This window comes from Montipora capricornis, chromosome 13 (genome assembly GCF_036669925.1).
Source record: "Montipora capricornis isolate CH-2021 chromosome 13, ASM3666992v2, whole genome shotgun sequence".
In the NCBI taxonomy this organism is placed as follows: Eukaryota; Metazoa; Cnidaria; class Anthozoa; order Scleractinia; family Acroporidae; genus Montipora; species Montipora capricornis.
Genome location: NC_090895.1, coordinates 31879062 through 31899061, shown reverse-complemented (window position 1 = coordinate 31899061; position 20000 = coordinate 31879062). Strand labels below are relative to the sequence as shown.

The following is a 20000-nucleotide window of genomic DNA, read 5'->3' as shown; positions in this document are numbered from 1 at the left end:
GTAAAAGTCAAAAAATGTACTGTTTAAAAAACATGCAGCAGTGTTTTATGCCTTAAGTCTTTTAACCTAATAAAACACTAATAGGCTGTTAGGTTCATGAATTTTTGAATGATAAGTGCTGATCAGTATCCTTGCTCATGGTAGCCAAAAAAAATCCCTTGTCCATTGATGTCAAGTGCTGTTGGCTGATAAGTTGCCCTTGGCACTACCACAAACACTAACTTAATCAATCCAAGATGGAAAAAAACACACTATTCCTTTCATCACGTCCTCAAAATATTGTACAAGAAAAAAAGATACATTAAATTATAATAAAATTACAAGTGAATTTGGTGTTTGAAATGGCGTGGTTGTTTATTTAAGTTTTGGATTGACGGTAACTTTGACCTTGTTTCTTCCTAGTGTCACAAAAACCCCATCTAATAAAAATGTTGATATATCGAAGACAAAGCACCTTTCCTTCAAAAAAAGTTCACCACCAGCATGGCTTTCATGTCATGTCAATTTAATCAGTAGGTGGGGAACTCAATCATGAAGATGTGAGCAACTGAAGGAGATAAATAATAGTCTGAGGGAAATCCCTAGTCCACACGCTATACTTAGGACACTGAACCAGTACCATAGGAATCTAAAAAATAATGCAAAAAGATTAACATTTGACGGAAATATTTCAGTGTTATCACAACGTCTTACCATTCATTATAATCATCCTGTGGTGTAAGATCATAAAACTTATAGTTTAATCAAACACTTGACTGAAGACATTGTTTGTGGTCGCATTAGGGAGTTAACACTAGTGTTACATCAAGTTCTATTGTTCAGTGTTCCCCTAAGGATTCAAAACACCAGAAACGCTGTGGTCGCATTTGAGAGTTGACACTAGAGTAGTGTTGACACTAGTGTTGCACTGTGTTTCTCTCAAGTGTGACTACAACCATTGTGATAAGTGCATAAACACTGTTTTTGCTCTGCATAAATTATTAATAATTTATTGTTTGGATCATGGTATGCTTCTAGAGCAGGGACATTATATTAGTTTTGATAGTACTCAGTCTTTTAATAATGAAGCAGTTTGTGCATCACTTTTGTAAACATAAAAACATAGTTCTTTGCTAGCAATGCTGTTCCACAGCCTTGCATTAAATCTGTTGACTATGGGAATTCTAGTCTTGAGTGCACCATGATAAAAGTTTTGCATCCAGCTTCGCTTTGAAAAGGAGACACGAAGTGAACTTGAAATATTATTTTGTAAAATTCAAATACAAAGTAAAAAAATGCTGTAAAACAGGGAGCAAATTCAAAACTTAATTATTGTAATCAACAGTTCTGTAAGTTCAGATCTTTGCTTCAGTGGTGTTACTTTATGTATATTAATGCTGCCCTTCTGATATTCTTTCTGTTGCTGCTTTTCGTAATTCTTTGATCCACTTCCTTGAAAAGGAACCTGGGATTTGAAAGGTATGCTACAAAGAAACAAAAAAGGGAAATATTTTGGCTGCAATTACCCCTTCATTTTGGTATAAAAATTAAATGTTTCTTAGTTTAAACTAAATTACTGGTATCTGAAGAACATGAAAATGTAGTCTGAGGCTCCAAGTTGGGTCAAGAGAAAAGATGAGATGAAATATTAAGCACTCAAAAAAAGCTCTATCTTCCAGGATGTGGTATAAAGGAGAAGGAAGACAAGAGCTTACAATGCACTTCCTTGTTATTTATCATCTTGGGGTGCATTCAATTGACCCTATATATTCTGGAACAAGAATATGTGGAATGATGATTTAAAACGGTGTGTTTTGCGTTTTGAAGCAACAAGCGTAATGAAGATTTTTCTAAAATAGCATTTTAGCAGTTGTTCGACAATTTTATTGTGAATCTCCATAAAAACGAATTATTTTTAACTCATATTCCATGTATTCCTATTACGGAATGTGGTCAATCGAACGCACCCTTAGTTTTCAAGTTATTGCTTATGCATTGTAATTTACGACCTAAGTTTTAAACGTAGTCAACTTTACTGTCATTTGTTAATCTCTTTTCATCAATTGATTTTTTTATCTTTAATAATTTTTTAATCAGTAGCCCACTTAACACTAGCACAAAAATCTGAAATCTCAGGCCCATACCTATTGTTTTTCGTGTATGGCTTGGTGATTTTTTCATGTAAACAGAACAAACAGAAGGCACATTAAGCTCATGTGCCAGAAAATAATAATATTATAGGCGTGCTAAGCACATCTCTGGAGGTGTGCACCACTCCAAATATTGGTACCATGCCATGACTTTGGAGCATTGTGCCAATTTTGCGCATGCCATGTGTAAAAGGGGTTTTAGGTTCATTATTTTGCAATCATACTGAAAATTCTTGAATTTCTATTTTAGTTCTCACAGTGTTTTTCAAGTAAACATGAGAATTTGTGAATGGGTGTTTCAATCACTGAAGCAATTCATACAGATGAAGAGCCTAGAAAAGGCTGACAAAAATGGGCATAAAAGGCTCCTGCATTTTTCTTTTCCTATAAATTTTGCAATGATCCAATAAGGAAACAGTACATAATTACCTCCATAAAACTATGACAATCCATTGTTGAAGGTCCTTTTGTTATCCCCTAAGATTGAAAAAAATAACCCAAACCAACTTTACGATCATTTTAATCACTCACTGTGTCCCCATTATATAACCCTTTACCACCCAAACCAGCCTAAACCGGCCTTTGGCTTCGGCAGATAACACAAACTTTGGCCGAGATAATATATTTATTATCGCTGTCACGCAAAAACTGAATCCAATAATTAATGTTAAATATTTGCATTTGAAATTTGAGCCACATGACATATAATTATTCTACCAAGAACCTACTAGATATATATGACAGTTCACTCAATGGATAAGGCATTTAATTGGTGTTACAGAATCCTGCTATTGACTCTGATTTTTCAGTTATCCTTTGGTCTGTTACCAAGCAACTACGTGTAGCTTATCATCCCTCTCAAGGGAGCATGACACCCTTAAACATTGATAATATTATTTTTGCAGTCTACTTCTGACATGTTATTACCAAGCTTAAGCAACAACAATGCGACAGCAACAGGAACGTCATCTTAAAATAAAAATTTTTGTTTAATATTTTAATTAATCGCTTCATGACTATTTCAACCTTGTTAACATGACAAGGGTGTGGTAGTTCCTCAAAAGTGACACTCATCGGAAAGGCACTTAATTTAGGGGAGAAAATGAAAATTTTTAAGTGCTAACCTCAAATTTGGCTAATGTCACGTTGTTGTTTTGCTGACCATGGCAAAGAAATGCACAAAAGTGAAAAACACACATGCAGAGTGTGCAAAGCTATATTGTTTTTGCCCACTAAATATAGAAAATTGGTGCCATCACAGTTGTCATTGCTAAAGCTCCCTATTATCACTACATTGGTAGGATTTCTGTGGATGCTACCTGATGTTGTCTCATAAACTGATCTTAAATCTTAAAAAAGCAGTTGTAAATTACTTTTTAGAACTAACTTTCATATGTTCTCTTATTTCCGATGAACTATAAGGCATTGAAACTCATTATCAATAGACAATGTGAGAAAACCAAGTCTAACAAGTTTCAAAGAAGCATTAGTATAAGTTTCTGTTTGATTAGTCAATGTTGCAATCTTGACTTTATTTTCTCTTGTTTATAAGTACATATTTTAAGGATTTTCCTTAGGAAAGAGATGGGATTTTCTGAAAGAAGAAGAAGAAGAAGATGATGATGATGAAAAGATTTGGTGACGACCAACTGATTTTGTCATATCTATGAGTACTGTCAGTTATATACACATTACAAACCTTCATGGCCTCACAAAGTTGTACGAAGTCTTGACAGGCCATCAGTTTCTCCTTTTGAAGGTTCATCAATGTCAGTGCTACCCTAAGAATGACTTTTGACCCTTCATAGAACAAGCAGTCCCAAATGCGCAGAACTGTCTGTTAAAATCATATGAAAGACAGTTATACCAGGCCATTTAGCAAAGTGGACAGTACAATGTTTTGAGCAAATCAAAGATATGCCTTGACTTGGGAATAGAAATGAACCACTGAACCCCTGGTTCAAATCTGTTAAACCAGGGAGGGAATTGAACGTGATTTGTAAAAGAAAACTCAAGTACAAAGGATTGTACCAAAACAGGGTAGGGTTTCCATAAAGTATTGAAATAGCAGGAGAATGGTACAAAGTAATCATTTGAAAGGGCAAAGCCCTTTAACAACTATTATGGATGGCAATAAGAAAAGAAATTAGCCTGAGAATCTCAATTAGCAGCTGAAGAATTATCCAATCCCCAATGCCAAATGAAAGTGCTGACTGACATCTCTGATCCAGCCTTACCAACATTGTTTGGCCAGGTCTTTCAGCATTTGACTGCAAAATTACCTTTACCTCAACTGGAAGCACATCAATGTAGAGACAAATGAACCACTTTGTGGAAAAGATAGTATACGATACACCAATTTTCTCAATATGATCGAACAGGTCAGGAATTTTTACCCTGTACAAAAAGAATAAAATTAAATAAAAATACTAATTTAATTTACTATTTGGCACATTCTAAAATGAGTCACTTGGTCAACAACTGTGTATGATTGGATGTAATAAATTATTTTAAAAAATAATTGCATTTGCACGCTTTCATTGTAAAGCTATCAGGAAAATTGCTGTATGAGGGCTGTACGAATTAATGAGAGCAGGGCTGGAAAAAGCCGTAAGGCCCTGCTAGGAACACATACTGCTCCTTGCGATACGATTTTAGAGGATTTCGTTGCTTTTAAACATCCAATTTATTTACAGCCAGAAAAGCAAATTAATGCAAACGAGATATTAATAAAATTTTTGTGCAAATTTTTGTATACTTCTGTTGTCCAAACTTCATATTCTGAGTGCTCATGAATAGCGTAAAGAGCCCATATGATAAAATGTTTATTGACTGAGTTTAGGTTCTGCTGAACGGGAAAATATTTGGCCCGAGGTCATGGTGTAGGGCCTTCCCATTCAGCCAGGTTTGGAATATTAACTTACTGCCTTTTACCCAAACCTTTTTTGAAAAGGTAATAATACACTGCTTTACAGAAAACCCTGCAATGATGTTTGTTTGAGTATGAGAAGTGGGTTTTTCATTAGTCTTGTTTCAATTATTATTCATTTTACAAGTATGTCAGCTACCACAGTAAGTAATAAGTCTAATATAATGATTTCTCTCCTCGTACACAATATTCACGTGAGAGTAAAAGTGCACTCCATAACATATTAGATCTTATCAGTCAAGTTGATTCTGTGCAATCATATAATATCCTATCTATCCTATCTGCTACTGAAAACAAAATTTACATAACTTTTTCAAGACTGACACAACAGAGCCATTCCTTTTCATAATTTGGTTGTAAAATAATATTACGAAGAACAGTGCTTTTCACCACAGCACCAACCTTCCTTATCTTACCTCACTACTTCGCGTAGAGTCTCTTGTTCAGCCTTTAGGCCAAGCATATCTTTGGCATAATAATCTAAACACAAAGTTAAAAAAAAGGTTATTACCAATCTTGTCAACTAGTTCACATTTGGCTGTACCAGCAATTCAAATTTTGATTTTTTTAAAAACTTTTATGGGATAGAACTACATAAAATAAGTACAAATTGGCATGCAGACACTGCCAATTTGAAAACAACTGATGTCCAACAGGGCTGAGTACAACAGAACACAAAGACTCATGCAAGGTTCCCTCCTTCAAAGAAAGCTTCAGTAATGTCAAAACATTGTATACAGACCAAGTGCTTTAAGGACGGTGCCTACCAATTCAAAGGTATTTTAGTGGGGTTTACTGAATATGCAGGAAAAGCAGATCTTAACAAGTGTTATTGAAATCCAAAAAGAAAATTGGGATAACCACACATTTTTCAAAGATAATTAATCAACAATATTATTTTGTAAAAAGCTTTAAATTAAAATACAAAGCTTTAAGCAATGTATGGCATTCTTTTGCAAATTGAAACTTAATTATCTCTGAAAAATGCATGGATACCCCCAATTTTCCTTTTTGGATACCATGCAAGAGCACTTGCTAAGTTCTGCTTTCTCAGAATAGTTTTGAACCGCACCAAAACATTCCTGCATTAATAAGCACCACCGATGGGAAATCCGAGTGTCTCGAGATGCGGAAAATGTATGCGCAATAACAATAGTAGGCACCATCCTTAATACAAGAAGTTTGGAGAGTACAAGAAAAACCGGTATGTGTACAGTAGCCTCTAGCTTCTTAAGTGCTCTCCTAATCTCCCACACACACCCCAACTTGTAACATGCACAAATTTTCTGCTTAGAAAGAGAAAGAATGAGATTGTTTATATTAAGTCTCTTTCACTTTTCAAAGTTACGTATGTGGATTTCCTTGCTTTGTTATTAAGACTAATGGATTTACCTGGCAATAGCTTTCCAACAATAACCTCTAAAAGCCAGAAAGCCACTTCCTCTTTTCTGACAATGAGAAGCATCAATCCAGCAATGTAGTTTAAACCCTGAAAACACAATTTTTCATAATATACCCCTATATACCCATATATATCCTTATATACCCCTATATGCCCCCTATATACCCATGTATACCCTTAATTACCCCTATATACTAAGGGGTATACATGGGTATTAAGGGGTATAAAGGGGTATGCATGGGTATAAATGGGTGCAAAGGGGTATACATGGGCACAAAGTGGTATAGATGGGCATAAAGGGGTACAAAGGGGTATGAAGGGGTACAGATATACAGGTGTGTATGAGTATTTGTCTAAATACCTTATATTTAAATACATTACAATAAGGGATACATGAAGTACTTATCTCAATGTGACCAGTATTATGTGACCATATCGTGGGCTCAAGTTTAAAGCTCATTGAGGTCAGCTGTTTTTTTTTAAGTTGACCAGGTACTGGGTTTCAATTTCCTTGCAGGCTCAAGCCAGGTTAACTCATAATAACAATTATTAATGTAAGAATTAATAACCCGGTGGCTCCGCTTTTAGGCTTTATCAAACTAAAGGTGAATTAACTGCTGTAAGGAAGTTTTGCAAGCTGACATTTTGAGCATCAGACCTTATTCACACTGACCAAAGGCTCATGTCGAAATATTGGTCCACAAATATGTCCTACCGTGGTTAATTTACCTTTATTATTCCACTATTATGCCATTTTACCAAGAGAACACACAAAACATGAGACAGAATCCACTGTCCCAGTTAGACTGGTTTAGAACAGAGCAAATATGGATGGAAAGGGAGTTTTTCAAATAAAAAACAAATTAATTTTGTTTTCAACACCATGCAAAGCCCAAAAAATTGGCTTGTTGTCACTTGTCACCCTTCAGAACATTTATCTCATCAAATAAAGGACAGTTGAATGGTTTTGTGCGTTGCTTTCGTCATTTGCACGCGCCTTATATTATACAATCAATACAATACAAAATGGTATAATAGTGGAAAATTATAATATTATTAATCCCTTACTGAAAGGTGTTAATAATATGCACAGACATTTTGCTCGCAAAATACTACGCAACTCACAAAATATCAACGTGCATTACATATGTTAAACCATTCAATAAGGTGTATTTATCAACTTGTTTGATAAACCAATTATATGTTTCACTCCGCAATGCAGCACCACATTTTATCCAAAAACTTACTTCACCCTTCCACAAACGTTTTTAATCTTTTTACAATCAACATGCAGCATTAATGTTCACCCACCTGACAGTAGCCTATTCTTGGATTGTGCGTGGCATAAGCCACTAGAACATTAAACAAAGCTGGCCTCAAATCATGTTGCTTGTGATTGAAGTATATGTTATCAGGGAAGGTACGATCAATATCTGAGGTTAAAGATAAAATAAAAAGAAGTCAGCAAATAAAATTGTACATTTTATCTCTCCTTAATAGTGCTTAATATGTAACCAAAGATCCAGTGATAAGTAAAATAATATTATTAAAAAGCTCCAGCACATGGATTTTACGAAAACTATAATTGGCTAAGTGAAGTCATAAAAGTTTTTCACTACTACAAGAAATTAAAATTACATGGACAGCTACATTATCAGAGATGTACACGGGAATGATGTAAGACTCATGGATACCGTCTCATCAGGCCTAGAAGGCAATACGTCTTATTGCCTCTCACTTCAGCCTCGCTGACAGGTACAACATGCTGTTGGGTCAACTAGCACCCGGGAGGGGGGGGGGGGGGTACTGCCATATATGGGCTATATAGGTATGTGCCGCTGTGAAGGGTATGGTTTTCAAGCAGTTTACTCTAGCATAGGGTCTAGAATAGGGTATCATTTTTCATGAAACTGACCAGTTGGTTGAAGATTTTGTCTAGACTAAGGAAACCAGGAATTGCTACTCAAAAATATACAAATTTCATGACTCAGCCTCAACAGCGTTGATAGATGACTATCATAAAACGCTACTGGATATTATTAACTATCAAAAATCGGGATGCAGACGGAAATTGGTGGTATTGATACTGGTTAAAATTAAACAATTTATTGTCTTGATAATGTGTACATACGTGCTTGGCATGACTCGACAAATATATAAATAATTCCTTTTTTTAAATTAAGAAAGAAGTGATCAGTGTGGTATAAGGTTTTGTTTTGGCTTTGCTTTAGACTGTACTAGAGACCTCAGTTTCTGGAAAACAGCAACTCTAGGATAGGAGTGATTTGGGGAGTTTACTCTAGTATAGGGTAGCAAAATCCAGCTGCAACTAGCTCTGGTATAGGCTAAGGGTTCCAGGGACCCAGCGGCACATCCCCCCCCAGTCCTAAAGTACCCCCCCCCCTCCCGGGAACTAGCATAGCTCTGACAAAAACCCCTCAGTTGTGCTACCTGTTCCACTGCATCTGAGTCACCTTTGGTCATTGTGAAACCCTTACCACCAGATCCAGGTAATGAGGAGGAGAGGGAATTACTCATGATGCCTTAAGACTCCAATCCTTTCTTGAAAACAACTGGGGTTAAACAATGCAAGGCTGTTTAATTCCCCTCCGTCATATTACTTTGTTATCTTATTTGGAGTTCTGATCATTTAGGCCTTATCCAACTGCAGAAATTTAAAACAGGTTTATAACAGATGGCAGTTTCTTCGATACATGTATCTCAGGACTACATGCCAAATCTAAGTATTACACAGATGGTCCACAAGCTGCTCCTTGCTGACAACAGCACATTATTTGCCCACAGTGAGGATGAGCTACAGAGGTTGATAAACAGCTTATCAACTTTATCCGAGCAGTTCAACCTATGTGTCTGTGGTCGCCATATCCATACCAGATACCGGTATCTATGAAAAAAGATGGCTGTATTTGAGCCATCGCACTGTGTGCTGTATTTCGTTAAGTCAAGGGCTGGATAACATACTGCCAACCCATCAAACAACTGCAAGCATTATAACGGCTCTGGGAAAAGAAAGTGTCAAATCTTGAGGTACTATGCAAAACAAACAGTTCCTCAACTGAAAGGGTAATCATCATGATCAACTCCAGCTTTGGGGCAGGGCAACTTAGAAGGCCCATAAAGTACTTCAATGAGGGTGCAAAACACTCTCTCATAAAATGCAACATAACTGCTAGTGATCATAAAGCAATAAAACACTGCTGAATGTGAAGAAAGAAAGATGGAAGCTATGGGAGTTTCCTACTATAAAGAAATCAATCCATCATACCAAATACACCAGGCCTTCTTTGGAGGAAGGCACCACAAACTGTCCACATGTGACACAAGTTTGAGGTCATGTACACCTGTACATTGGATGCTGCCCTTGTTGCTAATTCAACCCATTGTTAATTCTGAATTGACATGTGGTTATGAGTGGACAGCGCTTCGCCAGGATGACTGTTTCAGATTTCAGCTCCAACATACAGGTATCTCAGAGATGTTATGATTTGGTCTTTCTCCATTGTTTCAAAATGGAGATCGCTTTAGCCAAATGACCTAAAAGCTAACACGGATAACCCACTCACAGCTTATCACAAGGAACATTTTATAAAATACACAATAAGCAACAAATGTTGTTGAGACACTGAACGGAGAAGACCACAATTAGGAAAAAATTAGCACCTTAATGTTACACTCCCTCCTCTCCACCCACCTCCCCCCTTCAATTTTGTTAATGGAAAAAGGAAGAGTTGGCGAAAAGAAAACATTTTTGGGGGGGAGGGGGTCAGATGGAAAGATTTTGGGGGAGGGAGTGTCTCAACCCTTTTGGCACTTGTTGCAAGTACTTACTGGTACTTATCCCCCCCCCCCCCCCACCCCCTCCTCTAAACGATGCTTGGTAATTAAAGGGGTACTGCTCATTACTACTAACCATCAGATTTGCCAAGTAAGAGTTTGAGTGTGACTACAAGTTTTCCAGTCAATTTCTGCATACTTCGAACATTAAATTACTTGATAGCCCTTTTTTATTAATGAAGGGGTAGTTTCTAAAGAAACTGTGGTGCTGCGTCGGTGGGGAAGTAGTATACAAAAATTTGGTTTTATCAACGGAGTTGATAATGTAAATTGGCCACCGTACAGAGATTCTAAAAGCTGACGTTTCGAGCGTTAGCCCTTCGTCAGAGCGAATCCAAATGGGCTAACGCTCGAAACGTCAGCTTTTAGAATCTCTGTACGGTGGCCAATTTACATTATCAACTCCGTTGATAAAACCAAACTTTTTATTAATGCCTTCTTTTGCCATAGTGAGTAAGAAACAGGATGGATGTGCCTATATATAGCTAGTGACATAATTATGGTGCGCTCTATTAATTTTACAAAAGACATCTATGTATGTAACTTGAAGTGACATAATAACAATATTATTTATTGCAATGGTAACTGGCAACTGCAATCTCATTCTATCATCAGAACCTATTTTAGAATCAATGTAGGGAGAAGAGCTTCTTGTTCAAGCAAATATTAAGTGGTAAGGCATGGTTTTGACTCAATGAAACTTAAGAACATACTGATATTAATTAAGCATCCAAACAATTCTTTATTGGCAGTAATACTATGCAGCCCGTACCAGTCCCAATACTGTGCATAGTTTGTTCATCCAGCTGCTGGTTTGCTGTTAGTTGCTGGTAGACTCCAGGATTTAGTTTCATTTTCTTTCTAGCTCCACTTATGTCGACCCACACCTAAACAATTTGTGAAAGAAGCAATGTAAGATAGCCCATGTTAGGAACCAGCAATAATAATAATAATAATAATAAAAGCATATCGCTAAATTACAAGAACCCTAACCCTAGGCCTAAAAACCAACCTTAGGCCAAGGGTTAGCCAAATTGAAGGTTTTGGTTACTTTTCAAAAGGTAAAACAATGACCTGCAATGAGTGACCTGTGTTTTAGACCTGCCGGTTTTTACAAATAGCGACAGGCTGAACCCAGTAAGCCAGTTTTCTAAATCACGTCTACTCCAAGGGCACATCATCATAATTACTATGATCATCATTGTCGTTGTGACACAAGAAACATGTACAGGATTAAAAAAAACATGTACAATTGGTAATAAAAATCTAGTTGTAGTTACCATTTTCTACTTGCACAAATCCAACAATACACCTCTTTTACCCCCAAACGTTTTGCATAATTGTTTGCAATTTCTCCTTGGACATAAAGATGTCCCAAGAGAAATAGAAAACAATGCCTATACAAATTTTTTGGGGGTAAAAGAGGTGTATCATGGGATTTGTGTAAGTAGAGAATAGGGCAAAAATCAGTGGTAAATTAAAAGAATCAATAAGAATTACCCCTGCACGTGGCCTCTAGTCCCTACGTGCCCATGCCACTCGTAATTTATTTTACTTTTTGTTGAATGTTTGAGTACTCATTTTATTTGATTTTAACCTAGGTTTTAATCTAGGGGGGGGGGGGGGGGGGAAGGGTGCCTCGCATGGGACGTTAGTCCTGTTGCACCTACCCCTTTTGGGTTTTGCTTCTTTTCTTTTCTTTATTTCTTTTCTTTATCATTATTATTATTATTATTAAGGATGGTGCCTACTAATTCAAAAGTTTTTTTCCCCAGGTTTATGATTATGCAGGAAATGCAGATCTTAACAAGTTGTATTGAAATCCAAAAAGAAAATTGGGGGTAATGAGTATGCTTTTTTCAAAGATAATTGATGAATAATATTTGTAAAAAGCTTTAAAATACAAAGCAATGTATGGCGTTCTTTCTCAAATTGAAGCTTATATATAGTTATCTCTCAAAAATGCATGGTTAATTACCCCCAATTTTCTTTTTGGATACCAAGATAACTTACTAAGATCAACTTTCTTCGGATAGTTTTAAACTGCGCAAAAAAATCCCTGTATTAGTAAGCATCACCGATAGGAAATCCGAGTATCTCGAGATGCGTAGAACGTATGCGCAATAACAAAAGTAGGCACCATCCTTAATATCATTTTTTTCCCTTGTGTTGTATTATAAATTTATATTGTATGTTAAAGGAGGAGTACCCAATAAAGCTGTAAAAAAAAAAAAAAAGAAGAAGAAGAGAGGCTTACTTGCTTTCTCAGAAAGAAGGAGTAAAGAAAGGTACCTGAGCTCGAAGCTCTGAAGGAATTCCTTTCCTGACAAATCTCTTTGCTGAAAACACAATGGCATATGACATGAATGCCTTGCATAACTGAAGAATTGTGCAATACCTTTTTAGCAAAACATTTCCCTTTAAAAGTATTAACGTTTCCATTTCTGTTTGTTTATAGAATATTTTCAGCAGAGGTCATTTTCAATAATTATTTAAAAAGTATACAAAAATTTGGTTTATCAACGGAGTTGATAATGTAAATTGGCCACCGTACAGAGATTCTAAAAGCTGACGTTTCGAGCGTTAGCCCTTCGTTAGAGCGAATCCTAACCCTAACCCTAGGATTGGATTCGCTCTGACGAAGGGCTAACGCTCGAAACGTCAGCTTTTAGAATCTCTGGACAGTGGCCAATTTACATTATCAACTCCGTTGATAAACCAAATTTTTGTATACTACTTCACCACCGACGCAGCACCACAGTTTCTTTAGAAACTACCCCTTCATTTATTTAAAAAGTAGCCTGTGTACAGCCACCCTCTCCCTTTAGAATGAATCTTCTCTGATTATTTCTGAAGGGAGGGGGTGGCTATGAGTGCTATGGATATTGGATTGTAGTTGTGGTAATCCTACATTAATGGTATTTAGCACTCTGGAACTCAATAATAACTTCGCTTCCCATGGGGCTGTGCTGAAACGTCTGCTCATTTATTTCAAATACTGTATCATCAGAAAAATAATACTAAACACCAAAATACTATACCCTCCTCCAGCTAATAATTAATCTGATATTAACCTTAAAGACAAGTCATTTCTAACCTCTTCTTGTCTTTCTCACTTTATGCAAGCCTTTCATAAAGCTGTTCCATCTTGAAGCCCTCCTTGCAAGAACCCTCACATAACTGGACATAAATTCTTCATAGCTAGAGTAGTCAAAGTCATCAGGCCGATGGAAGCCATATTCATCCACTGGACTATGAAACAACAAAAGTATCCCAAATGATGATTCATTTCCCTTCTACAGAGTCTATGGCTCAACCAGAGTCACCTCACAGGGGCCGTGGAGAGGGTCAGGGCCTGGGGAGTTAAGGTTAGGGTTAGACCAGTCTCCCCCCTCCCCTCATTTCTGCGATCCATACCAAACCCTGCCCCCCCCTCCCCCCACTTTCAAATGTACTCCACCACCCCTGTCTCAACAGGCTTAACTTGCAGAATAGGCCATTTTATTTTACAGTCATTTGTAGCTTAGTTACCTGGCCTTAGAGTGGAAGCGAGTTTGCCAGTGACCCTATTTTGATACAAACCTTTGTGCTTTCCCTGCATGTGGAACCTGCGCCCGCCCGCAGTGCGTGCAGCAGTCAAAATGGTGCTATCCTGTCAATCCTTTGCCCTTTCACCAGAAACGGTGCACTTCTGTGCATATTAAAGAACGTTGTTGTTGATCTACCAAAGTCTTTTTTCCCAAATTAACGCAAATAAATACATTATCAATACAGCTTTGACTTCTTCTTACACTTTATTCGAAATACTGGACTGAATTTGTCTTAAATTAGTTAGAAAAAAGCACAAATAACAGCCTAAGCACAACAGTTCACGTTCAAATTGCCGCTCGCTGGCAACCCAGTTTTGGTGCCAAAGTGTGTTGACAAAAAAGTTGCCACAAAATCTTTTAAAGGGGTTTCTGGCCCTTTAATTTTGGACAGCACAGTTTTTCCTGCTCACTGCATTCTGATTGGTCAATTTAAATTTCAGTAGCTCTTGTCGTATGAAAGGTTTTTAATGGTAACATAGAGTAATAATTAGAATTACAACGACACAATTTACTTGATAAAATCAGTATAAATGCAATGTCAGCCTCACAGCCATTCATAGCCAAGTTCACTCAGCAAATTAAACAACTGTAAAATGGCCTATTAAGGATGGTGCCTACTAATTCAAAGGTATTTTTGCGCGATTTACTGAATATGCAGGAAAAGCAGATCGTAAAAAGAGTTATTGAAATCCAAAAAAAAAAAAATTGGGGGTAACTACGCATTTTTCAAAGATAATTAATCAACAATATTTGTAAAAAGCTATAAAATACAAAGCAATGTATGGCGTTCTTTTCCAAATTGAAGCCTAATAAGCTCTGAAAAATGCATGGTTACCCCCAATTTTCTTTTTCAATACCAAGAGCACTTGCTAAGTTCTGCTTTCTCCTAATAGTTTTTAACCGCGCAAAAACATCCCTGTATTGATAAGCACCGCCGATAGGAAATCCGAGTATCTCGAGATGCGCAGAACATATGCGCAATAACAATAGTAGGCACATCCTTAACCTCAAAATTTGGTCAACCTTTTTGTGTCAGATTCCTGAATGTGTTTCTTGTTTTTGTAACTTCAAAATGACCCCTTCAAAAACTCAATGCTTTCTTTAGCCAATTTTGTGCATCAAAGTTCTACCCAAAGCTAATGGACTGAAAAAAATGAAGAGAAGGAAACCAAATTTTAGCAGTAGAGCATATGCAAGGCTTGGATTCTTCTTACTTTTTTGCCAGTGTATTTTCGCCTTAAGTCTATCCCAGTACTGCCCCACCCATTCTATGATATTCATACAGACTTAGACCTATAGACAGATCGAAATGCACCAATCACTGTTTCGTTTTTACAGCCAATTACAAGTAGGCTCAACTGACAATCAAGCAATAACATCACAAATAAGTTGACCAATGACATCTAGAGTTACTGATTACCAGGAGGAAAATAGTACAATGCATTTTTGTGATATAACAGTCACATTATGAAGTTTTTACTTGTCTTTTCTTCAATAATGAAGCTTGGAATAGTTTCATTTGACAGTTAGCGTAAAGTCAAAAGAAATTTGAGGTTGCTTAAATAAAGATCGAAAAGTGAGAAATTCTTGCCAGGCTTGTTCGTTAGATTTCACACCTGAATGGTTGTATCACAAATTTTTCACATTTTTTGTCTCGGAAAGCACACCAGCTGAAAGCTGCCAATTATGAACTGAAACCAATTTCATCTCGGATCATGTGAAGAGCACCTTAGAGTCCAATCCTATACTTTGTTCCTTATGGATAAAATATTAAGGCTGCTGGTACCAAATATCTATATAGATTCTTGAACCCAACCCCTTCAGAATTCAACTTTGCCCTGAGGGGGTGTGTATAAATTTCTGTAACCCAAATAAAGAGTCAAGTTCAAAACAGGAAGACATTTCTCAGCAATTTAAATTTTCTTCCCTTGCTTTATTAATGGATATAAAGCTACATGTATGACAAAATTTAACATGAAAAAACCCCATACAACTGTATAGATCCCAGTATTAAGCTGATAGAACTTACCCCTGGTGACAAACCAGCTCTTAATTAATGCAAAACTAAATATATATATTTATATATATATAAATGCGCACATGAGTTCCAAAGCATTTTAATCTTTTCAGCGACTGTTTTTAAATTAACCTATTGACAGAAAAATAACAGACAGAAAAATTTCATGGGGCGTTTTTATAATTCGCACAGAATTGTTTTACCGTGTCAATTTAACGTCATGCACAGGCAGATGCCATTAACTTAAAGGAAAGGAAATGAAAGCTCTTTAACCTTTGAATCGTGGACATTTCGTCTACTTCTTGTGTTGAAGAGTCAAGAGTAATCTCTCCAATGGAAAAGAGGGTGGAAGCTACATGTCTGGAGATTTCTTCCAGGTAAGAAGCCGCACTACATAAATGATGTGGGATGCACAAGAGCCGCACAAGTTGTATTTATACTGTTCTTGAAGCTGATTGGTGCTTTTTCTATTAACCAATTACGGGCAATCTGAGACGTCAGCATACTTGCCCTGGAGTCCCCTGGGGGGTCAACATTCAAGACGAATTCATTCCGCTAACGCAATACAACGCGTGACAGCTTCTTACGGATTTAGCCAAGAAAAATAGATTTCATTTGATGCGTGTTTTTTTTCTAACGAACGCTGCCTTTTTAGAAGGTTGCGAATGAAAACAACCCCGAAAGACATTTCTGACATTAAGCCAATCAAATTTCTTTTTGTAATGTTTTTTTCCGGTGACAACTGACAGCTTCTGACAGCTAAGTGTTCTGGGTAAGAGGCGAGGTTCAAAGATGGCGAAGTTTTAAAAATAATTATTTTTCTTTTTGCAAAATCTGAATGTTGTTTTCTGACAGGTACATTAAAATTTAGTCGCCACACTTCCATTTGCTTCCTTTAATAGCAGAAGGATGCAAAGTGAAAGTGATTCAGACAACGAGTTTTTCGATGCCCCCGATAAGCTCAATTTTGTTGGGGATTTGAGGTGAGCAAGTGAATTTCTTAGGGTGGATTTATTTGCTTATTTATGCAATTTTTTCTACTGGTGGCGCTTAGAATATTTTTCTTTTGATGATAATAACAATGATTTTATCTTAAGAGCCATCCACTATTCCCTGTTAAGATTTTTGATATTAACGTTACTGTATTGCAAAAGTCATTTCATACTTCACGGCTTGTTCTTTTCTCACAAATTTCATGGCTGGCATTCTACTGTCAATAAGCTGCTGATTTCCATTTTTGTCATGATTTTGTTTTGGAGAAATTTTGACATCTTTAATTCAATTTCTTCTCTGCAGTGAACCGAAGGAATTGGATATTGTACAGAAGGTAAGCTTTTGTGTGTTCAGGCCGGTGCGTACATGCATCTACTCAATCAAACTTTTCAGTTGGAATCCAAGGACCATTTTCATATGAGCATTTCCTGTGAAAAATAACATCAGTTGGGTACAATTTTACGGTATTTTGTATTATTTTTGTTATAGGTGTCAATCCGCACCCGTGCTGTAACCCAGTGTAACCTTGGGTGCAACGTGAATGCGAAGTGTTTTTTCTGTGTCTTTGTGAATGAAATATAAAAAATTTTAAGTTAACTGACAATTTAATGGTGGTAAAAGAGGTGCAAGGCTTTTTCCTTGCCCTAATTTTGTGTGTGAAAGGGAAATTCTCAGTAATTTGCTTTGATAAGAAAATTATTGCTTTCCTATGCCATTGCAACATCTATGGCCATGAGTTGTACACATGCAACTGTAGCCACATTTTATAGCCCAACAAGTGATGTGAAAAGTTGCATGATGGAACATCTGATTTTGCTGATGGGTTTTATTGTGGCCTTTTAGGATTGTGAATGATTGATTTCTTTTTTTCTCAAATTTAAAACATAAATTTCATTTTTATTACTTTTCAGACTGTCTGCAGTGTTGAGAATAATGAACATGAAACTGGAGGTTCTATGTGTGAGAACACGAAGAAATGCAAAACTAACTCAACAGTCTGTGAAAGCAATGAGGCCAGTACTCAACAAGATAGGTGTACTACAAAAGCTAAAAGTCAAGACACAGATGAATGTAAACTAGAAGATGCATCTGAAAGCAATTTTAGCAACAGCAGTTGTCATAGTGATGCAAAAGATGTTGCTTTTGTAGCAGAGACCTCAAAAGACAATGATGAAAAAAGTAGAACTCATTCTGCTGAAAACGAGTTAAAGGGTGGGCAATCATCTTTAGCAGGCCCTGTCAGTGATCCGGGAAAATCAGGAGAAAGCTCTGCGAAGACAACAGATCTGTCAGATCCCAGGACATGTTCAAATGCCAGTCAGATTATTGCTGATGTTGTGGAAAGTATAGAACATGAAAACACACCACCAGTGGCTCCACCACGACGAAAAAGAAAGAATAAAAAAGTGCAAGGGACACGCAGGTTAGAATTAAGTAAGCAATTCAATGTGCTTCAAGTTCAAACAAAAGGATTTGTTAGAAATTTCTCAGCATGATTATCATCATCATTAAGTTATGTGAATCAAACCTGGACTCTCCTTACCATGAGATTACTCATTAGCCTACAGAGTTTCATTACAGTATGACGTATCATTGGTGTCTTACTTTTTGCCTGTTGCTCTTACAATATCAAACTGACGTCTTCTCAACAGGAAAATGCAGCAATGCCACCAACATCAGAAAGTCCAGGTCCTGACTCTGCAGTTACAACACCAACAGAAAACAGACCAACTAGTACTGTTGAGGAGTTTTCAAAAGCAACCTTTGAAAATAGTACTGTAAAGGAACTTGAAGAAGAAGCCAGTGGAAATAGCAATGATGATCCTAGCATTCAAGTTGATGTTAACAACAAAGAAATGAGGACAGTTTTGGATAAAGCAAGTTCTACAGAAGTGATAACAGCTTTAAATTTAGATACAAGACTGAAGTCAGGCAGTTTTGCCTCCCTTGGCAGCTCCAATTCTGATAGTTATGCTAGTGTTGCAAGCAGTATATCAAATGGAATTTATGAGAAAGCAAGTTCATTCACATCTGTTGCAAGTACACATTCTATTCAGCATCAAGCATACGGATCACATCATGGACTTGTTCGATATCGATCAGCTTCTGGAAGACCTCTCTCTGACATAGTGAGTGGTTAATTTTACTGACCTCCTAAACATTCTGCAAGATTAGGATCTTTTAAAGATCTTTGATGTTTCTCCAAAGGTCTTGCCAAGAAAGTTGAGGATAATGTACGATGTTGGCAATGATTTTTGGTGGAATTAATCTTGACCCTCCAGTTGAGTGTTACCCTGTCAAGGAGGAATGTTGCTGGGTGACTGATGTTTTGGCAACTTGAGCAGAAGTCTTCTTGAAATCCAAATGAGAGTTTTGTCAATCAATTATTGTTTAGCCCTTTGACTCCTAAGAGTGAGTCTTAATAGATTTCACTCTGTCTAACGCCAGACGATTTTACTCGTCAACTGGGGGTGTCCAAGTGCACCTGGAGAGTCAATGGGTTAAATACTTGTACTCTGGTCTGTGAGTTCATTAGTCAGCAAAAAATGATGTTATTGGTGTACCTGTCTGTCAGGTGAGCCATGGTATTAATGGCTGTGAAGACAACACCGCCAGCGAGAACAGCATCTAAAAGTGTTATTTCCTGTTACTGCAATAAATTCGTTATAACCCCAAGTTGTTCGGAATGTAAAGTGTGTATCAACAGTGCAGGAATAAAATTGGCATGAATGGTGTGGTTGTTTTGGAAAAAGTTTAAAATGTTTCGTCAGGTTCTCGCAGCCACATCGTTGTCAGGACGAGGACGACAAAGAAATGAACCAAAGTGCAAAACGCACATGCAGGGTGTGCAGAGCTACTGTTTTTGCTCATTAAATCCATTGTTTTGTGTCGTTCTCGTAGCTGTCGTCATCGTTTTTGCGTAAGCTCACTAAGGTCAGGGTCATTCAGAAGGTACACTGTGGCTGTTGGCAATGTTTTAGTGGAGTTTTCTCTGAGTTAAATCCCAGAGAAAACTCCACAGTCTTCACAACCATCAACATCATGTCTCTTCTGACAGGCAACCGACAACAAAATTTGATTTATT

General features: G+C 37.0%; 2 protein-coding genes across 2 annotated transcripts in view; one reads left to right on the top strand and one right to left on the bottom strand.

The window, feature by feature from the left end:
- Positions 1-718: 718 nt before the first annotated feature.
- On the bottom strand, positions 719-16363 carry LOC138030194 (growth hormone-regulated TBC protein 1-A-like). Its single transcript, XM_068878074.1, has 11 exons — positions 16196-16363; positions 13413-13567; positions 12608-12654; positions 11088-11202; positions 7772-7893; positions 6451-6547; positions 5475-5538; positions 4418-4526; positions 3829-3966; positions 2559-2606; positions 719-1463 (listed from the first exon to the last, which is right to left on the bottom strand). Exons 1-11 carry the CDS (start codon positions 16210-16212, stop codon positions 1371-1373), a joined length of 1005 nt encoding a protein of 334 aa, XP_068734175.1. The 5' UTR covers positions 16213-16363; the 3' UTR covers positions 719-1370.
- A 329-nt stretch (positions 16364-16692) lies between these two features.
- LOC138028326 (WD repeat-containing protein 44-like) overlaps positions 16693-20000 on the top strand; it is a 21881-nt gene continuing 18573 nt past the window's right edge. The window contains exons 1-4 of the mRNA XM_068875812.1: positions 16693-16905; positions 17219-17249; positions 17827-18322; positions 18554-19044. Of these exons, the coding sequence (XP_068731913.1) occupies positions 16832-16905; positions 17219-17249; positions 17827-18322; positions 18554-19044 (1092 nt within the window). The 5' untranslated portion in view covers positions 16693-16831. The remainder of the gene's footprint in view (positions 16906-17218; positions 17250-17826; positions 18323-18553; positions 19045-20000) is intronic.

What these genes read in the sequence shown, in the direction of transcription:
- LOC138030194 (XM_068878074.1), bottom strand. An exon ending in AGTGAGAAAGACAAGAAGAG is followed by an intron (nt 12,655 to 13,412) that starts GTTAGAAATGAC and finishes TTGTGTTTTCAG; the next exon opens with CAAAGAGATTTGTCAGGAAA. An exon ending in AACTTTGTGAGGCCATGAAG is followed by an intron (nt 2,607 to 3,828) that starts GTTTGTAATGTG and finishes TTTCAATCTTAG; the next exon opens with GGGATAACAAAAGGACCTTC.